The following is a 26,069-nucleotide window of genomic DNA, read 5'->3' as shown; positions in this document are numbered from 1 at the left end:
GATGGGAGTGAAAAAAGAAAGCTGGCAAACAAAGATGCTTCTTTTGCCACCCCAGAGCCAGTGATACCCACGCGTCCTGGGGTTCAGAAACAGGGAAGCTGACAGCCAAAACGAGCTCTTTTTGTCTTAGCAGCGCTGACTGCCGCACTGCCCAGGGCAGGGTGAGATGCCCAGGGTCCGCAGCTGGTGTCGGGAGGAGGATGATGCCCGGGCAGCCGCTTCGCACGGGTTCCTGGCACCCTCTCGTGGTGAGCGCCCACGGCCGGGGCCCGGCGGGACCTGGGGTGCCTCTGGGAGAGCCTCGGTCCTTGGCACCACCCCAGGGACCCGCCAGCCCCCACAGGGAAAACCATCCCGAGAGCTGGGATTTATTTCTGCAGCCCCAGGAGAGCGCAGGGTGCGCCCCACTGTTCCGCGTGGGGTCCCCCCGCTCTCCCCGCTGCTCCCAGCAGGGAAAGCGATCATGTGCACCAAACGCTTGAAGCTGGTTTCTCCTCCGGCTGGATCGACCTGCCCTGCTCCTTCTGACGCGTTTCCCGCTTGCAAAATAAATCAGTGCTTTGCATAAACAAAGCCCCGAGAAGTGTTGGTAAAAAAACCCCAAAACAGTGCTCAGGAGCTTCACAAATGCAGCTTTTTCTAAACACTGAAGTTTTTCTTCCCTTCAAAACCCCTCGGCCCAGGGAAGGATTTCTCCACCTGGCCGCCCAGTTTCCCCCTCCCACCTCCTGGAAGCCGAACCTCAGTTGCTGAATGGTGCCTCCCCTTCCTCTCGCCCCCTCAGGGGACCTTCGAATTAAAATCCCGGTGGTTTTCCCTGCGGGAAAGCTCTGCTGCCAGCTCCGTTTCCTTGTCCTGCAGCCTGGCACACGAGCACAGAGGCGCTGGCTGTCCCCACGGCTGGCTTTAGCATTGTCCCATCACCACAGCCCCAAAAGTCCGGGCTGGCCGAGGCCTCGCCCCCACCTGCTCCAGGCGCGCTGCCTTCGCTTCCTGCGACTTTAAAGTTCCCTCGGTGCACAAAGCAAAAGAGGGAGGAGAAAGCGTTTCATCATCGCTCCCGGGAGCCGACTTATAAGAACTTGACGCTCCCGCTGCCTGGCTCACTCGCAGCCTTGGAGGGATTTCGGCACAGCCCGTGCGCACGGCGGGGCTGCGGGACGGGCCGGGCAGCGGAGGAAACCCACGCCTAACCCGACAATTCCGGGCTCCCCGGGAAGCCGTGGCGATGGGAGTCCACCCCGAGGTTGGCAAATCCCCCGTTGACATCCCCAAGAGCTCCGGCACCTGCTCCAGGAGTATCTTCTGCAACATCAAAGTAAGGATGGGGCAGGGATGCTGGCGGGGAAGGAGGGGGATTCCTGCCTGGAGAGGGACCCCAGCTCTGCCCGCGCATCCCCGCGTCCCTCGTGCGCACCGCGGGTGAAACGAAGGGTGTCTGATGATGCAGAGCCTGAACATCAGCTCCTGGGGCAGTCCAGGGGAGCCCTGGCCTGCTCGGTGGCAGGGCCGGGGGTCTCTGTGGGTTTCGAGTGATGCCCTGCACGGCACCGTGGGGGTTTCACCCCATGGAGCAGCTCTTCGTGAGCCTCCCCACGGCGTCTGGTACACGGTGTGCTGCTGCCTGGGGAATGATTAACCACATCCTGGTGTGAAAAGAAAACACTGCTCTAGAGTAACACGGGCTTGCTTTAAAAATTTGGGTGAGCAGAGTTTTTTGAGTGACAGAAACAATAATTCTGTTGACTGAGGTGGGTTTTCCAGTGCTGGCTGCCCAGCTCCTCACCTGCTGTCACCTGAGAGCCGGCCCCTGCCTGAGCTCCGGGCTCCTGAGCTCACTGCCTGCGTGAGAACACCCGGCTCACCCCGGCTGTGTGTCACGTTTCACACCCTGCCAACCATCCCGGCTTTACACCGCCCCTCACCTGCCTTTTTCCCCCCGCTCTTTGGCCAGTTTGGGATGTGCACCGGGGCTGCTCCACGTGCTGGTTCCTGTCCTCGAGACATCCAGCCGGGTGTCCCTGGAAAGGAGGGATTTCCATGCCTCCTCCAGCACCTCCACCCATCGGCAAGTGCAGTTTTTGGGAACAGCAGCCCCGGGGATGAGCCAGGGGCCACCGCGGGCAGGACCCCCCCGTGCCGCTCCTGCCTTTTCCCACCGCTGTTCCCGAATCCCAGCGTGTGTGCTGAGCTGTGTCAGCGCTTCCCAGACCAGGCTTTTCAGGATGTGCGGCCGCGGATACGGTGTCGTGCTCGGGATGGGATTGGGGTTTGTTTGCCATCGAGCTCCCCTCACTCTGAGTGAAGGACGGCGCTCCCGCTCCTCCCCGGGCTGTGCTGGAGCTCCGCGGGGATGCTGTAGGGTGCCACGGGGATGCTGTAGGGTGCCTCGGGGATGCTGTAGGGTGCCTCGGGGATGCTGTAGGGTGCCGCGGGGATGCTGTAGGGTGCCTCGGGGATGCTGTAGGGTGCTCGGGGATGCTGTAGGGTGCCACGGGGATGCTGTAGGGTGCCTCGGGGATGCTGTAGGGTGCTCGGGGATGCTGCAGGGTGCCTCGGGGATGCTGTAGGGTGCTCGGGGATGCTGTAGGGTGCTCGGGGATGCTGTAGGGTGCCTCGGGGATGCTGTAGGGTGCTCGGGGATGCTGTAGGGTGCCGCGGGGATGCTGTAGGGTGCCGCGGGGATGCTGTAGGGTGCCGCGGGGATGCTGTAGGGTGCCTCGGGGATGCTGTAGGGTGCCTCGGGGATGCTGTAGGGTGCTCGGGGATGCTGTAGGGTGCCGCGGGGATGCTGGAGGGTGCCGCGGGGATGCTGTAGGGTGCCGCGGGGATGCTGTAGGGTGCCGCGGGGATGCTGTAGGGCGCCGCGGGGATGCTGTAGGGTGCTCGGGGATGCTGTAGGGTGCCTCGGGGATGCTGTAGGGTGCCACGGGGATGCTGTAGGGTGCCTCGGGGATGCTGTAGGGTGCCTCGGGGATGCTGTAGGGTGCCGCGGGGATGCTGTAGGGTGCCTCGGGGATGCTGTAGGGTGCCTCGGGGATGCTGTAGGGTGCCGCGGGGATGCTGTAGGGTGCCGCGGGGATGCTGTAGGGTGCCTCGGGGATGCTGTAGGGTGCCGCGGGGATGCTGTAGGGTGCCGCGGGGCTGTTCCCAAGCGGCTGCTCCTCCTGAGAACCCCCAGGGCTGGAGGCATCATACCAGACGATGTCTCCCAGTCCCACACCCACGAAGGTCCCCACTGCCCGGGTTGTGCTATTCCAGCAGGTGATTGATGACACTTTTTGGCTGTGGGCTCCAGGAGAAAGAGCTTGAGACTACCCCGGGTGATTTGGGACTACCTCTGGGCTGCACTGATGTTCCTCTGGAGGGGACTGCTAACCTGTCCCCTGTTCTGCTGGAAGTGCAAGATGTGCCCCCAGACCCCTTCAGGCCACTGCAGTAACGAGCCTGACTTGGGGTGAGTAAAATCACCCAAAGCCAGAGCCCTTTTTGCAGTTCATGCTCTTTCCTGGAAACTGGAAGCAAGCAAAAACAGCCTGGAGTGAAAAAACACTGCCAAACCCTCTTGCAAGATGTGAAAATTTCAGATTAAAAACCAAAAGCCCCAACATATAAATGCTACTCCGTTTGTACACCCCATAGGCAGCCACAGGGTGTGGGATGTGGGTGACCCAGAGTCAGGCTGGGTGCTCAGCACCCCACATGCCACAGGGCACTTGGATGGGAACTTTCAGGGGCATCTGGCCAAGGGCAGATGAGTCAGGGGTGTCACTTTGCTAGTGGCAGGAAAACCATTGCCTGAAGAAATGCTTTTTAAACTTTTTCTCTCAAAACTTGTAGTTTAGAAATTGTTTCTGGTTTAAAAAGTCAACAGTCTGGCAGTGGCACTGTGCAAGCACATGAAGGAACAGTTTGAGCTCTACCCAAACATGCTCAGTTTGAGCTCTACCCAAACATGTTGGCATCAGGGGGATGATATGCCCCATCTAGGATGGAGGGCAGTCAGGACACCCATCCCTCAGAGAAATGTTCTTGATTTTAAGAGCAAATGTATAAATTGTCAGGCAACAAGATCCCCCATCCTTTCCTGACCTATTGAGTCTTCCTGTACTGTGACATTTACACTAAAAACATAAATTGACAAAATAACAGCTTCAGCATTAGCCTGTGTGCAGTGGCAATCTCCTCTGCCCCTAAAAATGAGGAGGATGTCAAAGTGTCATGGTGGAATTTCCAGGTTTGGGGAGTTTTGGAGGGAATGGTCATCAGAGGGAAAGGTGTGGTCAACATCTGGGTTTGAAAGGGTCTGGAGCTCTTATTTGTACAAGAAGCCACTGGTGCTATGAATGATGGTTTATAAAAAAGCCTCATCCAGCCCCAAGGTTTATGGGAATCTGCAGGCATCCCCTTCCCCAAAGCCATCAGACACAGCATCCTTATACAGGCAATGGCAGTTCCTGATGGGGATTTCCAGCACACAAATTTCCCTACTTTTAACAGGCCTGGAAGGACATGGTTGAGACTTGGAAGACTTCATCACGAAGCTCATATTTAGTCCCCAAAGCCCATGTGATGTGATCATATGCAGGGTGTCTTTTGCAGGGCTGGGGCCAAAATAACAAATCATTTTTCCATGTAAACCATCTTTCCCCTCTGTGATCCCTGTGACAGGGAGCACCAGCCCCTGCACCAGGCCCCATCTCTCTCAGGGTGTTTTCCAGACCTGGACCCATTGCCTCTGACATTTGGAGGTGTGGGAACACAATGGTGCCAGGGATGTGCATCAGGCAGGGAGAGGTGCTGCTGGAAAGAGGCAGTTTGAGGGATTCTACGGGAGTCTGAAGAGTGGGACGGGGTTGGAGTCCTGGGGATGCTGCTCGGGATGCAGAAACAGAGCAGCTGCACTTCAGGAATCAATTCCCTGTGGATGTGGCTGTGGCCTTGGATCCATGCTGTTCCAGCTGCTCCCTCTGGAGCCTGGCTGTGACAGTTCCATGAGGTGCTGTGGGGTCACTCCCAGTCACACGTGGGTGTTTAGTGGCTGTGGCAGTGGCACCAAACGGGCTGGCTCTGCGCTGATACTGCCGGGCTCCGCCTGGCCCGGCCGCACCGCGATTGCTGCCGGCCGTGCCTCACGCCTGGAATGAGCCCAGTGCAGGGCTGCCGAGCCCTCTGCCCACTGCCTCCACCCTGATCCCCCTGGAACAGACAAAGCAGAACACAAAAGGCCTTCAGGTTCTGCGACTGAGAGGTTTTGGGACTGCTGAGCTCTGAAACCTGGAGCATCCTGATAATCCCATAGCATTGGTGGAGATGGGGGTGATGATGAGATATTTGGATGGGATACTGGGGAGAAATTCTTCCCTGTGAGGGCTCTGAAGCCCTGGCACAGGGTGCCCAGAGAAGCTGTGGCTGCCCCACCCCTGGAAGTGCCCAAGGCCAGGTTGGACAGGGCTTGGAGCAACCTGGGATAGTGGAAGATATCCCTGGCCATGGCAAGGGGCTTTAAGGGAACAGGATGGACTTCAAGCTCCCTTCCCACAAAAAACATTCTGCGGTTCTGTGATTCCTCTGATGAGCAGGGACTTCCCCCCCGCTTGGATGTTCACAGAGCTCCCAGGGTTGTGCTGACTGGCACAGGGGGGCTTGCAGCTGTGCTGCTCAGCAAATGCAGGATGAACCCAACCTTCAGGTGGATGCCAGCACCTGGTGGCCCTGGGGACACCAAGAACCTCACAGCCTAAAGGACTAAAACAGGTTTAAAAGGTGGAGAAGGTGGTTGGTCCTTTTGATACCCACACATGGCCAAGGACCCCATCAGCATCCCCCAGTCCAGAGCCCCAACCACGTGATTTAAGCTCATGTTGGGCTTGATGATCTTGGAGGTCTTTTCCAACATTAGTGATGCTATGATTCTATGTCCATTTTCTGCTCCCAGACAAGCACTGGAAAAGGATTATTTCACAAGAATTCTCTGTTTACAGAGCCTGAGATATTTTGGCTTCTTTGCCTTTACTGTCTCATTCGTGGTTTTGAACTATTTTAATTGATTTTGGGATCCCCAGAAAGATGACAAGGAGAAGAGCTTTATAAATATCTTTTGATTTAGAGGAGCTGGACTGGTTTCAGCTGGAAGCTGGAGAGCACAGAGGAGCAGTGTGAAAGTGTTGCGAGTGCAGGCAGGGGGAGGATTTTCTTTCCATGCCTGCAGACTGCCTGGCATGGAAAAGGAAACAGGAGGACAACAGAGAATTATTCTCACTTATGTCAGCCAGAGGTGATCCAGAGAGAGATTTAAAAGCCCTGGGAGAGGTTTAAATGGGGTGTTGTACTGGGGCAGGGAGAAGGAGGGAATGGAAGAGGGTAGGAGAGGGGACAGCAAGGTCAGGAGGAGACTGTGGGCTCTCACAGTGTGAGAAGGCTCGAAAGCATCCCGGGGTGAAGGTGTTGGGAGCAGTGAACAGGAGCAGGGAGCTCTGGCCTCCCTGGGGAGGCTGGATGTCTCCTGCAGAGGAAACAGAGCCTGGCCTTAGGGTCTGAGGTCTCAACAGCAGCAGGGCAAGTTTTTGTCCCCTCCTTCCAAGGGACTAAAGGAATTTGCTGAGGAGAGTATTCCAGAAGCCTGGAGATGTACCAGTTGTGCTCTCATATCCTGTTGGAAAAGATTATGAATTGCTTTGTTTAGCCAGAACAGGAGATTCATCAAGTCACAGATCTGGAGGCAGCGTGGCTGTAGGTTTGGAGAGGGAAACACAGAAGAGAGAAAGTCGTGGCTGATTAGAGCCATTGATTTAAGCAAGAAAATCAAAGCAATATTGCAATTGCGCAGGCGGGCACGGCGGGTTGGATGAGTGTTTGTGGCAAAGACACAAGGAAGATCCTCAGTGACATGAGGAGAAGGATCTGCAGGGTCTTCCAGCATTTGTGGTGATGGTGCTGGCAGCAGATAGCACAGATTGGGTTTGGATGGTCCAGCACTGTGGTCACATCTGCTTGTGGTGGGATCGGGCTCCAGAAGGGAAGAACCACCTGCAACACCAGCAGTGGGATAAGGAAAAAGATGGGTTGGAAAGTTTAGTGGGATCAAGGTCTAGGAGACCTGAGACAAGGTAATTTTATGAGGGGCGAGGTGGTTGGGTGCCCAAACACAAGCAAGGAGTGGTCAGCGTAGATAAGATTATCGGGAGCAGGACAGGAGAGGAGTGACGCTGATAGGGAGCACGAGGCACGGCCAGCCGGGCGGGAGGAGTGTTTGCACACACTTCTGGGTCAGGAAAAGCCAAGCCAGCCTGGACCTGCCCTCAAGGAAACCCTGACTGGATCCTGATGCCCTGGAACAAAAAGAGGAAAGAATGAAGACCAACCACCCAAACTACCAGAGGGAGGAAAGGCTGCGGGATGCCCAGCATCCTATTTTGGGGGCAGTATTTTCTTGGGAAGCATCCCCCACTGAGGGTCTGTCTCAGCAATCCTCCACAACCAAAAATCTCCATTCTGGGCAAAGCTGGGCTCACATGTGCCTTGCAAAGTCACCGGGATACAGCGCCAGGAAATGTCAGGTCCGTGTTTGTTGCAAAAAGAGCAAATATTGTCTTTGCAGATGACAGTTGTGGGGTGTAAAACATGCATAGCTTGGCACTAGACAGTCTTCATTCCAGCACTCTTCAGGCAATCCCTGACCAGGTTAATTTTTATATAATTTTATTATTTGCAACAGAAATCCCACTTAAAAGCCAACTTCTGTCATCAGACCAGACTCAGAGGTTCTGTGCTAAAGGATGGGCCCTGTGCAGGGTATTTGGTTCCTTCTGTGGAAATGATGTGCTTTTTTCATCTCTCATGGTACTTTTTAATCTACAAATCCAGGCAGCTGCCCATAAGAAAGTGATGCCAAGGAGGGATGTACTTCCCCACGCATCCCTGCACTATCCATATCCAGCTGATATATTTCTTTTGGACTGAGTGACCTCAGCTGTCCTACTGCAGGAGGATCTCCCAGTGTATAAGAGTTGATCACACACAAACTATAAAATAAACACTTTGTCTTCTCCCTATCAAAATTTTGGGAATATTCTTCTTCCTACAGTTCCCCCCTCCCTTTCCCTTTTTTTTTTTTTTGTTTTGTTTTGTTTTGTTTTGTTTTGTTTTGTTTTGTTTTGTTTTGTTTTGTTTTGTTTTGTTTTGTTTTGTTTTGCAAGCTCAGGAGATTAAAGACGAGGGAGTCTCCAGAGGTGGTAATCTTGGAGTCTCCTTCTTTGGGAGGAATGTTCCCTGATTTTGGGAGGAAAGTCTTTTGACTTTCCACTGAGGTGGAACAATTTTGCTTTGGACTCAACTCCAATTGTACCCTGCATAGGGAAAGAACTAATGGAGCATCCTTACTCCTCCTAGTCCTTTCCAAAGGTTTACTCCAGCCAGATTAATTTTGCTCTTGGTCACATCTTACTTCGGCGTCATCAGTCATCTGGAAGCACTTGGATATGTTCTGTGTCGGTCTCCAGCTCTCCAGGCAGTCCTTGTGCCCATCTAATGAACAAAGCTCTGGCTCCTTCCATCCCCACTGCTGTGGGAAGGATGCCGGGCACGGAGATTAGCACAAGTGCCGTCAACATTTCCACCCTCTTTATCTCCAACCAGGGCTGCCAAGGGGAAGACACTGAAAAATGAGGTAAGGGATGACTTTGGACATGAGCTGTGGAAGCAGAGCAAGGAATTAACCCTTAACTCACTCCTCCAGGTGGAGCAATGGCCATGCTGCACGTAGCAGGGTCCTCCCAAACCTGTGGTCCCTGCAGAGCAGAATTAGGCTCCTGCCTGGAAGAGTCTTATCCTGACTCCTGGAGATCCATGGAGGCTCCATAGAAATGGTTCACTCCTATGAAATGCAACCTGAGTATTGGACACATCTCAGACAGAAGTTTAGGCTTGGATTGACTGAATCCTTGCCAGCTCCCGTTATCCAGAGCATGGGAGGACCAGTCCTCCCTCTTCCCTGCAATGGGGTGGGTTTTTCTTCCTTTGGAAAAAGCACTGCCCTGGGAGGTGCTGGTCCCCACGAGCTGGGTGGGGGCAGCAGCCTGTCTCCCCCAGGAGTTTGCTTCCCTTCTAAATGCAGCTCTTTTGGAAAGGAGTCAAGTGCCTTGTATAAACAGCCTGGAGTCAGGATTGCTCCGAAAGAAGCACGGGGATGATTTTGAGGGGATTCTGGCAGGGGGAGTCCATGAGGGTGCACACCTTTGGCCTTCCCTTGCCTCTGCCTGTCTGCAATCACTCCTTGCCTGCAGCTCCAAAAATACTCCAGGCTCCCACAGGAGCCTCTGCTCCGGAGGGTCAGCGCTTGGGAGTGCCCCCGGCTCCTCCACCTCCCACCATGCCTTCGCCCTTTGCGTCAGCGAAACCTCCCTGCAAGTCAGCTTGGCTCTTCCTCCAGAACCCCTTCTTGTCGTTGGGGAAGATGGATTACAGCAGCTCCCTCCCCTCCTGGGGCAGCACGGCACATCTGGAGCGGCAGGAAGAGCCAGGCCAGGGCTGGGCTCCATGCACCAGCAGGTTGTGGGTGGTCAGCATGAACATGTGGGGATGGGAACGTGTGGGAAGAGAGACATGGATGGGAGAGACCCGTGAGGACCTGTGAGGGGACACAGGACAGCGGTGCCTGTCATGTCCTCCAGCCTCAGGGGGTGCATGGACTCCTTTTGGGAGTCCAAGTAAGGCCCTCTCCCAGTTTTTTGCACTCAGAGCCTTCAAGGTTTGGGATGTCTTTATTTTAATTAAAACTGAGTCTGCTGAATGCAGGGAAAGTCTTGAATTGGGCCTCATCTCACCTCCAGACACCTGGAGTGTGTCTGGAAAAGCCACGCTCCAGCTGCACAAGTCCTGGAGCAAAGGCTGTTTTGCCTTTCTCTGGCTGTTTTGGGTGGCAGTTTCTTTCCAAGGAAAAAAAGTCACCCCTGCCCTTCCCCTCCCATTCTCTGGGCTCTGCACATCCGAGGGCTGAGGCTGCTGTGTGGTCTCAGGGTGGGATCACATCCCTGGAGTATCCGTCCTGCTCTGCTGCCTTTCCGGTTAATCCTGAAGACAAGAGCTGGATTAGAAGGACCCATGGGCAGGGGGGAAGCAGTCACACCCCAAGGTTTTCCTCTCCCTTGGCTGGTGCTCTCCAGCTGCATTTCTCCCACCTCATCTTCCCTCCTGGCAGGCAGCCCCAGCTTGTTTGCAGGCACCTCTGGATCCAGGGCTCCATTTTGGCCATCCCAGGTTGTCACCAAGGCATAAACACATCTCAGGCCATCTCCTGGCAGTTCTGCCTTTAACTCCCTGCCCTCTCTACCCATGGCTTGTCCCTCTCCTCTCCTGCTGTGGTTCCTATGGTCCTTCCATGCTTCCAGCCCATCTCCTGACAACCCTAGCATTCTGGAGATCCAGGCTGCCTCTCCTCCTCATCTTCCCTCCATGCCAGCATCCTCGACACTCCGTCTCCCCATCTGCCCTGGGATCCGGCTGACATTTGCTGCGCTAATTTCGGCCTCAGTGATCCACCCTCTTCCCTCCCTGTTGGTAAACAGCTTTGCTTCTCCGGCTGACGCCTGGCTCCAGGAGAGCTCTGTGTCCAGCTGCTCTGCAGTTCGGGTGTTCCTGGACCGCTGTTGTTCAGCTCCCTCTTCCTTGCTCCAGGGGCTTCACTAGAGTCTGGCCAGAGCCACACGAGCAAAAATTGATGTTCTCTGACAACAAGATCCCCTCTCCAGTTCCCATCCTCACGGGAGTCACTCCTCTGCTCCGGATCAGCTCACAGCAATTCCAGCTCAGGCCTGGGGAAGGTGGTGGACCCAGCTTCCACCCGCAGGATTTTGTCCTGGGATGGGATTTAGAGTGTGGGAGCTGATAGTGGGAGGGTGGAGAGGTCATTCAGCTTCAAGAGTTTACTGGCAGACATTTCACTTCCACTTTGGCCCTGTCTGGGAGGATTTCCCACGTTACACCCCAAATTCCTGTTCTGCAGCTTTTTGTCGGGGCAAAGTCCCAGCGTTTGACTCTGTCCTTTCCTGGTTATTGCAATGGCACTGCCATCTGATGCCAGCCTGTCTGCTCTCAGCCCTCAGATGTGGCTGGGAACTCTGTGATGGCAGCTTGTGCCTGTGATCCTTCTTTCCTCATTTTTTGGGTGTTTGCCTTTCTCCTTTGTCTTCCCTGTGGTCTCCAGGTTTTTCCAAGCCTGCCCTCACATTGCCGTTTTCTCCTTCATCTCCATCCTCCTCTCTTCTGCTGTCTGTCAGCATCTATCCCACCCCTTATGCTTTTAGATTCCCAGACAGGTCTTTTGGCTGGATCTCTCCTCCCTCACAGAAGATTCCCAAGAAACCATTTTCCTGCCCATCTTCTACCCAAATTCTGCTACAAATTGCCAGGCCTGGCCCTGCATCATCCTCTGCTCCCAAAACACAACTCTACCCACTAATGGAACTTGCATCCTCCAAGCTGGATGGACAATTTTGGTCTTTTATGATTTTTTTTTAATCATTTAGTGGGTCAGGGCTACTGGGCGCTACCACCCTTCCAAATAAATACTCATAAGGACTATTGCTGCTCTCCTGGCCAAGGACATCAGGAATTTGTCAGTCCTACAGAACCTTTGATCCCCCATCCATCATCCCGCACTTCCTGACGTTATCATTGAGGGACACTCTTCCGGTATTCAGCAAATATTTGATTTCCTGTGAATCTAAATAAAAAGATCTTCCCCCGTTTGTTTGGGTTTTTTTAGTTTTTGGGTTGTTTTTTTTTTTTTCTCTGTGGTTTCTTTAATTGATTTTAAAATACTTCTGGCACTGTGTGGATGCATGCCATTCCAAGAAAAATAAAGGAAAATTGTTTTGACTAAATATAGATCAAAAGACATTTGTGAGCTGCCTCTTGCATCCCTGGCTGAGAGCGCTCTCCTGTCACAGCCCACCCGGGCTCTTTCAACCAGATTTCTCCCTAAACTCTCTGTATTCCCTCCTCTGCCTCTGCTCAGCTTGGCTCCTGGCTCAGCTCACTGCTTTGCTCAAGGGAAGATGCTGGGTTTGGAATCCCATTTCGGAGTCTTCCAGTACTGAGACCACGCTGTGCATATTTCATCCTCTCCCTCTGGGGCTTTTAACGCCCTTTTTCGACTTTTTCTAGCAACACCCCTTGGAGCAGGTTCAGTTAATTGACTTTCCAGCTGAGTGAATCCCAGGATGCTCCATGCCAGAGGTGCAGCCATTGGCCAAACCCAGCTGGAATACACTCATGCAGGATGTGGTCACCAGCAGTTATGCAGCAGCAGGGCACTGAGGTTCCATAAGGCCTCAAAGGGTGCATGGAGAGGCTCACATTGGCTATCAGGGAAAATTCTCCACTGGAAGAGTGGATAATCATTGGAGCAGGCTGCCCAGGGGAGTGGTGGGGTCACCATCCCTGGAAGTTTCAAACAGCGAGTAGACGTGGCACTTCTCAATATGCAGTGGGCATGGGAGGTACTCAGTCAAAGGTTGGACCTGATGACCTTGGAGGTCTTTTCCAACCTCAGTGAGTCTGTGATTCCAACTGGGTCCTCACCTCTTTGTTTGCCCACAGGTGTTTGTGCTGTGCCATGGGCTCCTCCAGCTCTCCCAGCTCCTCTACAGCGCCAACTTCAAGAGCAGCCTCACCACCATCGAGAAGCGCTTTGGGCTCTCCAGCCTCTCCTCAGGTTTCATCTCCAGCTTGCACGAGGTAACTGGGAGAGGAACACCCAAAGGGTGGCCAGGACCTGAGAGGCACCTCCCCAACAGGGTCTCAGGGCTGTTCACACCCAGGGCTTCCTCAGCCTCCGTGTGCTGGGAGGAGCAGCTGTGCTGTGTTCTGGGACACCTCGTCACACCTCATTTGCTCTGCCATGTCCGGGGGGAATGGAGGGTGATCTGTGGTGATGGCCCTTGGACAAGAGCAGACTTGCGCTGGATGGAATTCCAGAATGGCTTGGGTTGAAAGGGACCTTAAAGTTCATCCCAACTCATCCCACCCCCTGCCATGGGCAGGGACACATTCCACTGGCCAGGGTTTCTCCAAGCCCTGTCCAACCTGGCCTTGGACACTTCCAGGGATTCAGGGGCAGCCACAGCTTCTCTGGCACCCTGTGCCAGGGCCTCCCCTCCCTCACAGGGAAGGATTCCTGCCCCATATCCCATCTAACCCTGCCCTCTGGCAGTTTAAGGCATATTGCTGAGCTGGCTGAGGATTTTCTCGCAAACACTTTCTTATCAAGAAATCTCTTGGATAAGTTTTCTCATTCACGTTTTCAGGAACTGTGCCCTTAGTAGCTGTTCAAGGCCTAGAAAAGGACAGGAAAAGATCTGCTGGCAGACTTTTTTGCTGGCACTGGATGGCAGCACACTTGTTTGTGAGCTGCCTGATGAGCACATGAGATGCTCCATCAAGAAGCTGAACACTGAGAATCTTCCTGGACCCCTGGGGAAGTGGCTGCCCCAATCTTACCTCACCCAGCATGAACATTTGGGATTAAGATGTCTCAGGGCCCACTGAGACTTCCTGCTGTCTGTGACTGTCCAGGACAACAATCTTATTGCGTTGGTGCCTACAGCAATTCCAAGAACAAAACCCACAAAGAGACAAACAAGGGAGCCCACACAAACATAAATACAAAGTTTTCTTAGCCATACATAGAATCACAGAATGGTTTGGGTTGGAAGGGACCTTTAAAGGCCATCTTGCCCAAACCCCTGCAATGAGCAGGGACAGCTTCAACATGCCAAAGTTAAATGATGTTTAGCTTGTCCCGAGCTGTCAAAGCCCACGTAATGGGAATTTTGTGGTGTTCCCCCAGTCGCCTGAGTGAGCTGCATGGCTTCATGGCTTTCTAGCTGATGCTATCTGCAGTTGCAAATGTCCAGGATCATAAATATTTGCAGTGGGCTGGACTTTGTAGCAGGGCTCATGTCTGTCTGAGTCACAGGAATGGAGGCAATATGTTTTATTCCTTGATGGTTTTGGAGGAATTGTCCATTTATGCCACATCAGTCGATCTCTTCTCCCGGGGAACAAGGGACAGAACAAGAGGAAATGGCCTCAAGTTGTGCCAGGGGAGGTTTAGTTTGTGTATGAAAGAAAATTTCTTCACTGAAAGGGTTGTCCAGACAAGGCAGTGGTGGAGTCCTCATCTTTGGAGGGGTTTAACAGATGTGTGGATGTGGCACTTGGGGATGTGGGTCACTGGTGGCCTTGTCAGTGCTGGGGGAACAGTTGGACTTGCTGGTCTTGGAGGGGTTTTCCAACCTAAATGGTTCTCTGATGCCTGTGGGGTGAGGGACAGGTGTGGATGCTGGAGAAGCCCCAGCCAGATCACAGATCACAGGGAGGCTGTGGTGTCTTTCTTGCCAACCAGAGGTGGCCGAGGCCACGGAGTGACCTTCTGGCTGGAGATGAGAAGGGAGCACTGACGTGCTGTGAACACACAGGGCAAGGGGATGCTCCCGCTCCTGTGAGGGCGAAACTCCTCCTGATGAGAGAGACAGACCTGCCCACCCACCCCGACACAGCCGTAGGGTCTGGATGTCCTCCGTGACGTTTTCTCACATTCCTCCCGTTTCTCTGTGCCTTTTCCAGATCGGCAACGTGGTGCTCATCATCTTCGTCAGCTACTTCGGCAGCCGAGTGCACCGCCCGCGCGTGATCGGTGCTGGGGGGCTGCTGCTGGCCCTGGGGGCCTTCCTGGTGACCCTGCCCCACTTCCTCTCAGGCCCCTACGAGTACACTGCACTCAGCACTGGTGAGTGCCACCAGCTGAGCCCCCACGGAGCCAGCTGCCCCGGGATGGGCTGCCCAAAACATGGGAGTGTTTCCAGGGCAGACATGATTTAAACAGTGGTTAAAGGCAGAGCCTTAAGGTGGGCAGTTGCTGATTAAACCTGACGTCATTATGGCTTTGGAACCCCTGCTGAATGCAAAAATGACATGTGGGATTTCTTCTGCCTCTCCTGCACATGTTATTCCAGCTGTTGTCACAGAATCATGGAATGGTTTGAGTGTGAAGGGACCTTAAAGACCATTTCATTTCACCCCTTCCATGGGCAGGGACACCTTCCACCCTCCCAGGTTGCTCCAAAGTCTGTCCTTGAACACTTCCAGGGATGGGGCAGCCACAGTTTTCTGAGAGAGAGACAGTAGCATGAACTCTCTAAAAGTTTGTTTAAAATCACAGCCTGTTTGTTTGCTACTCTGACCTCAGTGTCATACTCCAGAGGAAGGGCAGGGCAATGAGAACTGCTGAATAAAATGAGCAATCCATCCAAAATCCAGCTGTTTGTGCCTGCTCAGTGAGTTTGGGAGATTCCTGCTATTGGGGGATTTAGTGTGGGAGGAGGCAGGGGATGTACCCAGTGTTGAAATGTTCATTTCTTCCCTTACAGGTAACAAAAGCCAGGGGCAGGCAGAGCTGTGCTATGCAGAGAGTAGATTTGTGTGCCCAAACACCACCCGGGACCCCCAGAAGGAGGCCAGCAGCATGTGGGCCATGATGGTCATTGCCCAGCTGCTGGCTGGGATCGGGACCGTGCCCATCCAGCCCTTCGGGATATCCTACGTGGACGACTTTGCAGATGCCAACAATTCCCCTCTGTATGTTGGTAAGTGGGACCATTGCTGTACACTGGCTTTTTTTCACAGAATCCCAGGATGGTTTAGGTTGGAAGGGACCTTAAAGCTCATCCTGTTCCACCCCCTGCCATGGGCAGGGACACCTTCCACTATACCAAGCTCCAGCATCCTTGTCTTCCCTCTGCAGTGAGAGATCATTGTTCCAATAAATTGTCCCACTGATCCCTTTGAGTTCCCCAATCTGCAAGGAAAATGAAGGAAAGGTTCTGAAGAGGAAGGGAAGTGGGACCGGTGTGTTGTTTATAATACAGGTGCTCCCTTTAGGGCTGTGGGAATGTCTGTAGGGATGAATAGCTGCAGGGTTGCCTCAGTATAGCAGAAATTCCATCTCCCCAAGTTCCGTTTCATTTTATGTCTCATGCAGGTCAAGCTCACTGGCTCCTTTTACACATCTTGAGAAGGTTGTGTAAAGAGCTTCTCTCAAGGAGGGAACTTGGATCCTGCAATTGCAAACAAGTCAAAAGAAAATGTTCTGACCTTATGGGTTATCTGTTTTAGAATGGGAGGGCTCAGCTGCACCCAGGGTGGTCTGGTGGCCTTTTTGCCCTCAGAATCTTTCACCTCTCCTGATGTTTGTACCAAATGTTTTTCCTTGGATCTGAGGATTACAATGTGTTTGTTTCCTTGGCATTATGGAGGAAATGGAGGTCTTCATCACCTGTGTGAGCCCAGGACGTCACTGCCCTGCTACTTGCTGGGGTTCATGAATATCATGGATATTCATGGTGTAGCTGACAACTTGTGTCAGCAAAGCCTTGATGGCAGCAGAGCAGAGGGACTTTTTCCACAGGCAGCTGCCCTCCCCCTCCTGTTCCTGTCAGATAAAAACCACCTTCAGTGTCAGGCCAGTGGGGATCTTCTCACCATCTGAAGCACCATGAAGGGTGGTATCTCCCCTCTGTGTTTTGTGCCACCATTCCTGCATCTCCTGGGAAGACAGAAGCCATATCTGCACGGAAACTACCATTCCCTGCTCTCAGGGGCTTTCTCTGCTCCCTTTTCCCAGCCATCCTCTTTGCCATTGCTGTGTTTGGCCCTGCCTTTGGATACCTGCTGGGGTCCGTGGTGCTGCGGCTCTTCGTGGATATCGGAAGGGTTGACACTGGTGAGTATTGCTCAGGTAGCAGCGGTGCTAAAGACCCTCTGTGGATCAGAAAGTCACTCTGAGATGAAAGGTGACAGAAGCCACCAGTCCTGTGACCCATAAAACCCACTGCCCAACCTGGAAAGCACTCCCAGCATAGTCCTGCACTCCGTCACCCCACAGGGACAGATATGGGTGGTTCTGACACCACCACTGAAGGAGAGCCCTGGGGTAGGGACATTCCAATGCCCAACCCATGGTGCTGCACTGGAGGTCATGGCTGGGGTCTGCCCACTGCCACCACACTGAGGAGGTATCCCAAAACCCCAGCATGGTGGTGGAGAGGAGCAGGGAAAGATGAGGAATCCAGGGATGGGGAAGACAACCACAGAGCAACCATTGCCTTATGGATACACAGAGAACTTGAGTCCACCCATCCTCCTCCCCAGCACCAGCCACCAGCACCTGCAGAGAGCAGGGCTGAGCTGCCGCCACGGAAGGGATAATTTGCTTTATTCATGGTGTGTGCTTATTATTTCTGGTAACTTAATCACTAAAGAATTCTCCCCAGCTCCATCATTAACGTGGCTTTTCCTGTGTTTCCTTTAGAGAGATCAGAGCCTGCCTGACATTTTTGTCTGGTGCCTGATAAGAATAATAAATTAATGTGGGCAGGAAACGCTAAAAAGCCTTGGCCCACTCCCCACGGCAGCAGACAGATTTAGCAGCCTCTGCCTGGTCGCTCCATGATGACGTCCAAACTCCAGAGTGGAGTGGTCCTGTTTGGGGAAGTGGGGTGATTGTTTCAGTGGGGTGTGGGCTCCTCTCCTGTCACACCCTGGCACGGAGCTCCCACCCGGAGCTGGCCGCTGGTTCCTTCCCAGCCGCCACATCCCAGCCACGGGCAGCCGGCTCCCCATGCCAAGCCAGGCAATCTGTCAAACTTGTGAGCATCACTTGGCTCAGCCAAAGGATGTGAGTGCTGGAGACAGAGCGGCTCTCACCTTCTCCTCCTTTTTCCGGAGAAAGCGCCTGCAGTTTGGTCCACTCGGAAACCAGGAGTTTCTGCCAGCACAGGACCTTCCCTCGGTCCCTGCGAGCAGAAAGTGACCAAGCCTGGAACAATGGGAGAGCAACTTTTTCCAGGAAAGCAGCATGTCCTTTCCCAGTCCCTGTCTTGGCTCAGCATCCCTGGTCCAACCCACTGCGCTCTCCAGGCAGAGGATGGAGTCGGGCCCCCGTAATCTCTGCCTGACTGGTTTGGCTCAGGGGTTAGAGTTGAACCTGTGCCACCAGCGTGCTTCCATGCTGACCAAATCCATCCTGGGAGGCTCGGTACAGCTGGGATGAGTGGTGGTACAGGGCCTGGCCAGGGAAATCACAGGCCAAACACAACCAGGGCCAGTCTTGCTGCCAACACTGGTAGGAGATTCCCAACTCCATCCATTTGCTCTGACATGGCAGTGGAGAGACCCTTGGGCTGTGCCCACAGGGACTCTTCATACTCCACTAGTCCGTATTTTCATGGAGGTTTGTCCCTTTCAGCCCTGGAGCTCTTACAGAGTATCTTTGTGTCTTGTAATGCCAGTGGACCTGACGCCAGGTGACCAGCGGTGGATCGGAGCATGGTGGCTGGGGCTGCTCATCTCCTCGGGCTGCTTGGTGCTCACCTCCATCCCCTACTTCTTCTTCCCTCGGTACATGGTGAAAGGACAGGTGAGAGCTCATCTCCAGAGGCTGGAACGTCCTGGAGTCAGGGATGTGCTCAGGGAGGGAATACCTGTCCCCAGAGGAGAGGGGTGGGAGGGAGGAAGGAAGGCAATCCAGCAACTCTTTCCCATTAAAACAAAATTTAAAAGATTGAAAATAATTAACATGTATAATTTTGGTGTTTTCAAAGCCAAACCCCACTGGTTTTGTTACAAAAATACTTCAGTTCTGTTTTGAAATTGTTTATTCATCTAAATCAAACCCAAAATATTTCACAGTTATGGTTAAAGGACTCCCCAGACTTGTGCTGAACTATCTCTAACTTTCATTTTCAGACTTTTTGCAGAGTTAAAAGAGAGGTGTTTTGTCAGGGTTCAGGGGAGGAAAGAATTACAAGTTCTTAAAACCTCCCAACAACAAGCTGCTGTCCTGCTGCTCTGCTCAGGGGCTTCAGTGATATTTGAGATAATTCACCCCTTTAATCACAGAATCCCGGAATGGTTTGGGTTGGAAGGACCTTAAAGCTCATCCTGTTCCACCCCTGCCATGGCAGGGACACCTTCCACTAGTCCAGACCACTGCTCCAAGACCTGTCCAACCTTCAGGGTTGGAGCAGCCAAAGCTTCTCTGGGCAGCCTGTGCCAGGGCCTCACCTCCTCCAGAATTTGTCCCCAAGATCCCATCTAACCCTAGTGGCTGTGGGAAGCCATTCCCCCATGTCCTGGCGCTCCAGGCCCTTGTCCCAAGTCCCTCTCCAGTTCTCTTGGAGCTCCTTTAGGCCCTGTAAGGGGCTCTCCCCAGAGCCTTCTCTTCTCTAGGTGAACACTCCCAGCTCTCCCAGCCTGGAGAGGTGCTCAGTGCACGTGGGATGGGGCTTTGCTGTAATTGTCAGGCTTGGCTGGGGGTGAAAGGTCTCTGGGACAGGTCCTGTCCCTCCTGAGCCTCCCTGCACCAGGACAGTGCCATCCCCCTCACCACAGGCTGCTCCTCTCTCCCCTCCCAGGAGCGGAACACGGAGGCCGGCATGCTCAGGAAGATGGAGACAGGGGCTGCTGAAGAGACCTCCCTGCTAGAGTTTATAAAAAGTAAACTCCTGGCAGGTCCAGGCGAGGGTGGATGGGGATGCTGGGCCGTGCCAGGCCGTGCTGGGTGGGTGGGTGGGTGGGTGGGGACCATTCCACCGGCAGATTCACACCAAGGGGGTTTATTGGGAGTCCTTGGGAGCCCAGCAGCGTGTGCAGACCAGCTCTGGCACCACGAGGGCATTAGGACCACGGGAAGGTGGGCACAGCCTCCCTCTGGCTACATACCCCTTGAGGTCCCTCTTCTGTGGGGCCTGAACTGTTTCCAAATCTTGCTTTGAGGACCTTGAAGTGGTGTGAGTGTGCCAGAAAAGCGTCGCTGGGAGGAGTGGGCATGGGGCTGCTGGCGCCACCAGCTCCTCGACAAGGTCACCCCACTGCAGATGACACTGTTTATGTGGAGCCAAAACAGGCTTGAGAGGGATGTCACTGCTGAGGGACCAGATTAATGAGTCTTTTAGCTCCAGGAGGATTTCTGCCCATTTAAAGCCCCTCCCTCCTTGCCTCTTCCTCCACTGCAGTCATATCCTGGAGCTGCCAGTTCCCTCTTCTCCTCTCTTTAGGCCTTAATGGATGCTGGCTCCCCACCACTGTCTGCTAATTAGAAAACTCATAAGAGAAGAAATAAACAGAGTTTCTCCCAGGGTCCATCTGCCTCTGTTGACAGGGCTAGAGGACACAGTGTCTCACCAGGAAAACACATCCAGGGTCCTGCCTGCTGCTGCGACACATTAGGGTGTCTCCCCTCCCACTTTCCCATGCCCGCAGACATCCCCAGTAGATCATCAACCCACAGATGTCCTTCCTGGGAACAGGCTAAGGGTGGGGATTTCTTCCCAGTACAAATTACTGGTGTGAGGATCACACAGCTAAAAGGTATTTTTCCTATGGTTTCCCTGTAGGATTCCCAAAGATCTTCCTCAGGCTGCTGCTCAACCCCCTCTTCATCCTGCTGGTGCTGGCTCAGTGCAGCTTCTCCTCCGTCATTGCGGGTCTGGCCACCTTCCTCAACAAATTCCTGGAGAAGCAGTACGGTGCTACCCCCTCCCAGGCCAACTTCCTCATAGGTGAGCATAGATGGAGGCAAAAATATCCATCAGCAGGGAGCCAACTGCCCATATTCCACAGGCTTTTTAAATCACAGAGGAGGAGTCACTGAAAGCTCATTTTTGGATGAGACCTGGGGTTCACCTTGGGGTAGTTGGTGACTTTCCTGACCTGTGGTTCCCCAGCTGCCTTGGGTTTGGGCTGTCTTGGACAACGGTTGGATCTGTGAGGTCCAGAGAGCTGCCCCCTGCCCATGGAGGGGTTCTGGGCAGGCAGGACCCCCCGATGGCTCCATTCCTCTGCAGGAGCTGTCAACCTGCCGGCGGCGGCACTCGGGATGCTGCTGGGAGGGATCATCATGAAGCGCTTCTCCTTCTCCCTGCGTGCCATCCCGCGCTTCGCCGTGGTCGTGCTCGTCTTCTCCATCCTCCTCTGCCTGCCCCTTTTCTTCATGGGCTGCTCCACAGGGCACATCGAGGGCATCTACCACCCCAGGTAATGCAGATGCTGCTCCCAGCTCCTTGTTTCTCCAGCTCTTACCCCTGGGGAGGGATACACGCCGGTGGAGGGGCAGAAGATATCACCATGCTGCTTCTTGCTCCTTGATCCCCAGTGCATGAAGGAGGTCCGGGTGCTTCACAGCCCAGAGAGCTCAGGAGGGCATTTATCCATGATCTTCTGGGCCAAACAAGCAGGGTGTAATTTTTCACTCTGGATCTTTAGGGGGAAATTAGGAATATTGTGTCCACATCACTTCATATGCTCCCAGTGTTCTAGCTGGACATCATCTTTCTCCTCACCTCAGTGGATATTTTCGGCTCTTGCCACGACTCCTTAGGATAAAAATGACTTTTATATGTGGCCAGGGCTTGATGTCAAGTGCATTGAGCTCATTTCCCAGGGCACTGCCAGCAAGAAAGAGATTTCTGATGCCATCTTCCCACAGGAGGTGGAGCAGCCCCATCCCACCCTGCCCAAGGGCAGCTCCTCAGGGCCACATTCCTGAAGGATTCAGGCTGTGTGACACCAGCAGATGCGCTCCTTGGGGGAGTGAGGGAAGACAGGGCAGATTTGGGTTTGTCCTCTGCACTTCCACAGTTGTTTGGGAACATGCCCACTTTCAGTTTGTGTCTGTGTGGTGTTTCCAGCTGTGGCTGTTCACACATCTGTTTGTGTAGCTCTGAATGGAGCCCAGATCCATTTCTCCACGCTTTTGGCCGATTAATTTACAGCTGGGAAAAAAAAAAAAAGAAAAAGAAAAAAGAAAAAAGAAGTGTGTGAGTACTTATTTGTAGACAATAACAAAATTCCTGTGACATTCACTGCACACTTCCAGAGGTACCTGCGGGGATCAGGGGCTGGCAGAAGGCCAGGCTGCTGCTGGCAGTGTCCCAGCCCAAACAGGAAGAGGAAAACTGCTCAACTAGTAAAAGGGATTTTTTTTTTTTTAATTCCTCCTGTCCTATTTCTTAATGTTTTACCAATTTATCCCCCACTCCTTTCTGGCAGTACACCCAATTCCCAGCAGCAGCTCAAGGCGCGGGTTGGGTGCCAATGCTCTAAGCAGATCTTCCACCCTGTGTGCCGGAAAAACACCACGGAATACATCTCACCCTGCTTCGCTGGCTGCACCAACAGCACCACCAACCCCTCCAATCCCAAACAGCTGGTGAGTAAAGCAGGTGGTTAGCAAAGCAGCCTTGCTGGGAATAGTGCAGTGATGCTGCAGGAACGCAATAAATGCAATAAGCGGGTGGAACCTTTTCCACACGGTGTGCTGAGCCCTGGGAAGGGAGAATTGCTGCAATGCCCTGAGAGCCTGCTTGGAGGAACAGGGATGGTGGCAAATCCCATTACAAGTTGCCATGGCTGTGCTTTAAAACTGGAGCTTGTCGGTGTCCTGCGCAGGGATGTGGGATGAGGGGTCACGAGAAGCCGGCTCCTGGCGCTGGGAGTCTGACGTCTGTTTTGTTCCAAACGTTTCCAACAGATCTACCACAACTGTTCCCTGAATTGGAATGAACTGTTCTCCACCTACACGGGCTCTTGTCCAGTCAGCTGCTCCCATATGCTCCTTCCTGCCATATTCCTCATCTCCTTTGCTGCCCTGGTCGCCTGCCTGTCCCACAACCCCCTCTACATGATGGTGTTACGGTGAGCAGGGGTGGGTGGTCCTGAGTCCCAGAGGGGAGCCAATATGATGGTTGGGATCAAGTCATAAACGTGTAGCCAGCCCAAGTCTTGGCCAAATCCAGTGCCAGCAGCTCTGACCTCCCGTGGCTTCTCCCCGCCAGGGTGGTGAACCAGGATGAGAAGTCATTCGCCATCGGAGTCCAGTTCTTACTAATGAGACTGCTGGGTAAGTGTTCATTTCTGAATGAGGCTGGGGGTTTGCTGGAGCCACAGGAGGCACTGAACCTCCTCAGGATCAGCACCTGACTCCATCCTCTCCTCCCACCAGCCTGGCTGCCGGCCCCGGCCATGTTCGGAGCTCTCATCGACTCCTCCTGCATCTACTGGCAGCAGCAGTGCAGCCAGCGCCGCTTCTGCGCCTACTACAACAACGATTTCCTCCGAAACAGGTACCCTGGGCCCCGGCCCCGGGCAGGGGAGGGATCCCAGCCCAGCCTGGGACCGGCTGGAAGCGCCAGCTCCAGACGTGGCATGTCCCTGCTCTTCTCCCGGCAGATACCTGGGGCTGCAGGTGGGCTACAAGGTGGTGGGCACCGTGCTGCTCGCCTTCATCAGCTGGAAGGTGAAGAGGAGCAAGGAGTACAACGTGCAGGAGAAGGCAGCGGGGCTAGTGTAGCCCCCGAGGACTGACCCGCACCCCCACCACCCACCGCCACTACTTTGTCTTGTTCGGGTTTGTTTTACTCCCCACGGGAGCGCCTCTCCCGCAGCTCGGAGGGATGCTCCGGGCCAGCCCCATCCTGGGAATGGCAGCTCCCAGGGGCTCCAGCTGCGCTTGCCATCACCCTGGGGAGGAGCAGCCCCCGGCCAGCTGGAGCAGGAGGCAGAGGAGGCTGGAACACAGGGAGAAGTGCCTGCTGTGCGCCATGGTCCCGCTCCGCTGTGACATTCCCGGCCCGGCTGCGACAGGAGCAGGAGAGGTGGCTGCCAGCCCGGTGTCCCCCATCCACAGCCCCCGCAGAGGGCAGCAGGGACACCGCACACGTGTTGGGACAAGTCAACACAAAGGGTTTAGTGCAGAATATCTGGGGTTTGTTGCTCTTTTTATTTTTTAAATAAAGGTCACTTTTCCAACTGCTGCGCTTTCTTGGTCTCCGCTCCTCCCCACCAAGACAAGGAGGCTGCAGGTCACAGCCTGGCCCATGCTGAGCACATTCCAGCTGGGAAAGGGGAAGAAGTGGTGGCAGAGGGGGACATTCTTCAGCAGCTCCAGCGGTGATGGGGCAGGGCTGGTAGGGGCTATGAAGAGCTCGGGGCCCAGCCTGCAGCCCCATGGAGCCCAGCCAGCCCTGCCTACATCTCCCTGATGGGCAGGGGCTGCAGGCAGAGAAGGTTCTGACCCGAGTTTCTCATCCTGAATAGGTTTATTGGCACAGATCTGGTATTTGGTTGCTTGAGCAAGTGCCTCAGAGGAGGGACCATGAACAAAGAAATGCCTGGCAATTAAAATGCTTCATTTCCCACTCCCTCACACCACAGCAAGAGCCAGAACTGGGTCTGGGTCCTTCTCACCCTTCACTTGCTGTTTTGGTTGTTTCACACCTCTCTGGTGGGTTTTGGTGAGGGTTTGGTGGGTTCTGTCAGTCCACACTGTGATGGAACACAGACCACAATCTGCTCCAGCATTTTAAAGTAGTATTTTAACTGCAGCTCTACCTATTCTAACTATTATTAATGATCTCTACTATTATTATTTATCAGATCATCAGTTCTAGGTTTCCTTCTGATCCATCTCTGCCTGACACAGCACAGCCTTAGGGTTCACACCAAGTTCAACCCATGGCCTAACAAGTCCAGCTAGTTATGTCAAGCATTGTGCTACTTTAAAATCTTGCCATTTTTTTAATGCAGTGGATTTGGGGCTTTCTTTCAGGGGTTTTATGGGCTGAATGTATTCAGGCCCTGCCCCATGGCTTTTCCCTGCACTCTTGGCCCTGTTGCATCCCTGGGAGTGGAGGGAAAGGACAGGAGGGGACTTGATCTGGATCACCAAAGTCTTCACAAAAAAAGAGCTCTCTCCATGTTATCCCTATTCCTGTTCCACCTCCACCTGGCACCTGAACACCCACCTGACCTTCTGTAAGTTTCTCCACTTCTCTTGCACCAGGGGTAACACCCAAGCAGGACAAGAGCCTCAGAAGGGGCCGGTACAAAGTGCATGAGGTGGCCCAACCGGGGCCAACAGAAGCTCCAGGCCCCAGAGGTGTCAGGGTGGTGGCACAAGGAAGGTCACAGCTGGAACACCTGCTTCAGGGAGCCTTGGAAACCACCCCTTTGGATGCTGATCTCCAGGCACTGTTATCTTGGCTCTTCTTTGCCTTTCAGCAATTTCTCCTCCTCTTTCAGGTTTTCTGCTATCCCAGTTATCACTGTGCCCATCCTTCTCCTCCAAAAACATCTGCCTTTTCCAGGGGAACCATTTGGAGTACAATCCATAGAGCTTTAGCACAGTGAGGGCCTCAGTCCCTGGGAATGTGTGAATGCAGCGAGCTCCCAACTCAGGGTCAGGCAGCTGGAGCAAGAAGGGGCTGAGTTTATCACATCCCACTGTCCTGCCAAAGCCATCCCAACACAGCCCTGCCAAGCTGCAGCCTCAGGAGCAGCACTCCTGGCCAGCAGAGCCACGGGCTGGGAACAAGGTCAGAAGAGCAAAGAACAAAGCACAGAGCTGACTGGGGAATAAAGAAAAACGAGAAAACAACACTCAGAGTTTCCAGTTTTGTTGTTTTCCCTCAGCCACTGGGGAAAAATAGCCCTGAATATTCAAATATTTAAAAAATCATGGAGTGAGGGCCAAAAAACTCCTGGAGTTCTGCTCTGTGCTCCGGCACGAGCGGCTCTGGGCACAGCCCCAGCTCGGCCGTGGCTGTGCAGCCACTCCCCAGCCCAGGAAAACTGAGGCACCTCATCTTCATCCAGCAAAGCCACAGGGTGCCACAGCCACCTCCAGGGCAGAGCAGCACTGCTCTGTCACCACAGCCACCACAGCTGGCTGGAGCTTTCCTGTGCACATCACCAAAGTACCTTGCAATTATGATTTGTGGGCGGTTTTTTGCTATGTGATTATCAATTTCTCGATTAGTCAGGCCAAGGAGTAAATACAAAAACAAAAAAAAAATAAAAAAAAAAATAAAAGCAACTACAATATTTTTTGACAACAAACACCTGGCCACAGAGCAGGAAGGTTGATCACCAATGCTGTGCTGAGCAGGAGCAGAGCCCCATCCACGTGGATCTGACACTGCTGGGAAGAGCCACGGCAAACACACAGACTG

The 26,069-nt window shown here is 53.8% G+C and overlaps 1 protein-coding gene across 2 annotated transcripts; it reads left to right on the top strand.

Moving 5' to 3' along the window:
• The first annotated feature begins 851 nt into the window (after positions 1 to 851).
• Positions 852 to 25,232, top strand: SLCO2A1 (solute carrier organic anion transporter family member 2A1). Of its 2 annotated transcripts, none has more exons than XM_058843446.1 (14): positions 852 to 1,318; positions 12,601 to 12,738; positions 14,629 to 14,791; positions 15,432 to 15,647; positions 16,685 to 16,783; positions 18,351 to 18,478; positions 19,476 to 19,557; positions 20,457 to 20,621; positions 20,907 to 21,096; positions 22,111 to 22,270; positions 22,592 to 22,755; positions 22,896 to 22,960; positions 23,063 to 23,183; positions 23,259 to 25,232. In XM_058843446.1, the coding sequence occupies exons 1-14, from the start codon at positions 1,229 to 1,231 to the stop codon at positions 23,422 to 23,424; spliced, it is 1,947 nt and encodes a 648-aa protein (XP_058699429.1). In that variant the 5' UTR covers positions 852 to 1,228; the 3' UTR covers positions 23,425 to 25,232. The 2 variants fall into 2 exon arrangements, with proteins under 2 accessions (XP_058699429.1, XP_058699430.1); XM_058843447.1 differs by having other exon boundaries at positions 856 to 1,318; positions 23,290 to 25,232.
• The last annotated feature ends 837 nt before the right edge of the window (positions 25,233 to 26,069 follow it).

This window comes from Poecile atricapillus, chromosome 8 (genome assembly GCF_030490865.1).
Source record: "Poecile atricapillus isolate bPoeAtr1 chromosome 8, bPoeAtr1.hap1, whole genome shotgun sequence".
NCBI classification, from domain to species: domain Eukaryota; kingdom Metazoa; phylum Chordata; class Aves; order Passeriformes; family Paridae; genus Poecile; species Poecile atricapillus.
The sequence above is the reverse complement of the archived record's forward strand: the minus strand, read 5'-3'. Positions and strand labels throughout refer to the sequence as shown.

Bases quoted from the DNA above. Each gene is read 5' to 3' on its own strand.
- SLCO2A1 (XM_058843446.1), top strand. From the start codon at position 1,229: ATGGGAGTCCACCCCGAGGTTGGCAAATCCCCCGTTGACATCCCCAAG. The intron at 18,479-19,475 runs GTGAGAGCTCAT...CTCCCCTCCCAG, and splicing joins GGTACATGGTGAAAGGACAG to GAGCGGAACACGGAGGCCGG. The intron at 22,961-23,062 runs GTAAGTGTTCAT...TCCTCCCACCAG, and splicing joins CTTACTAATGAGACTGCTGG to CCTGGCTGCCGGCCCCGGCC.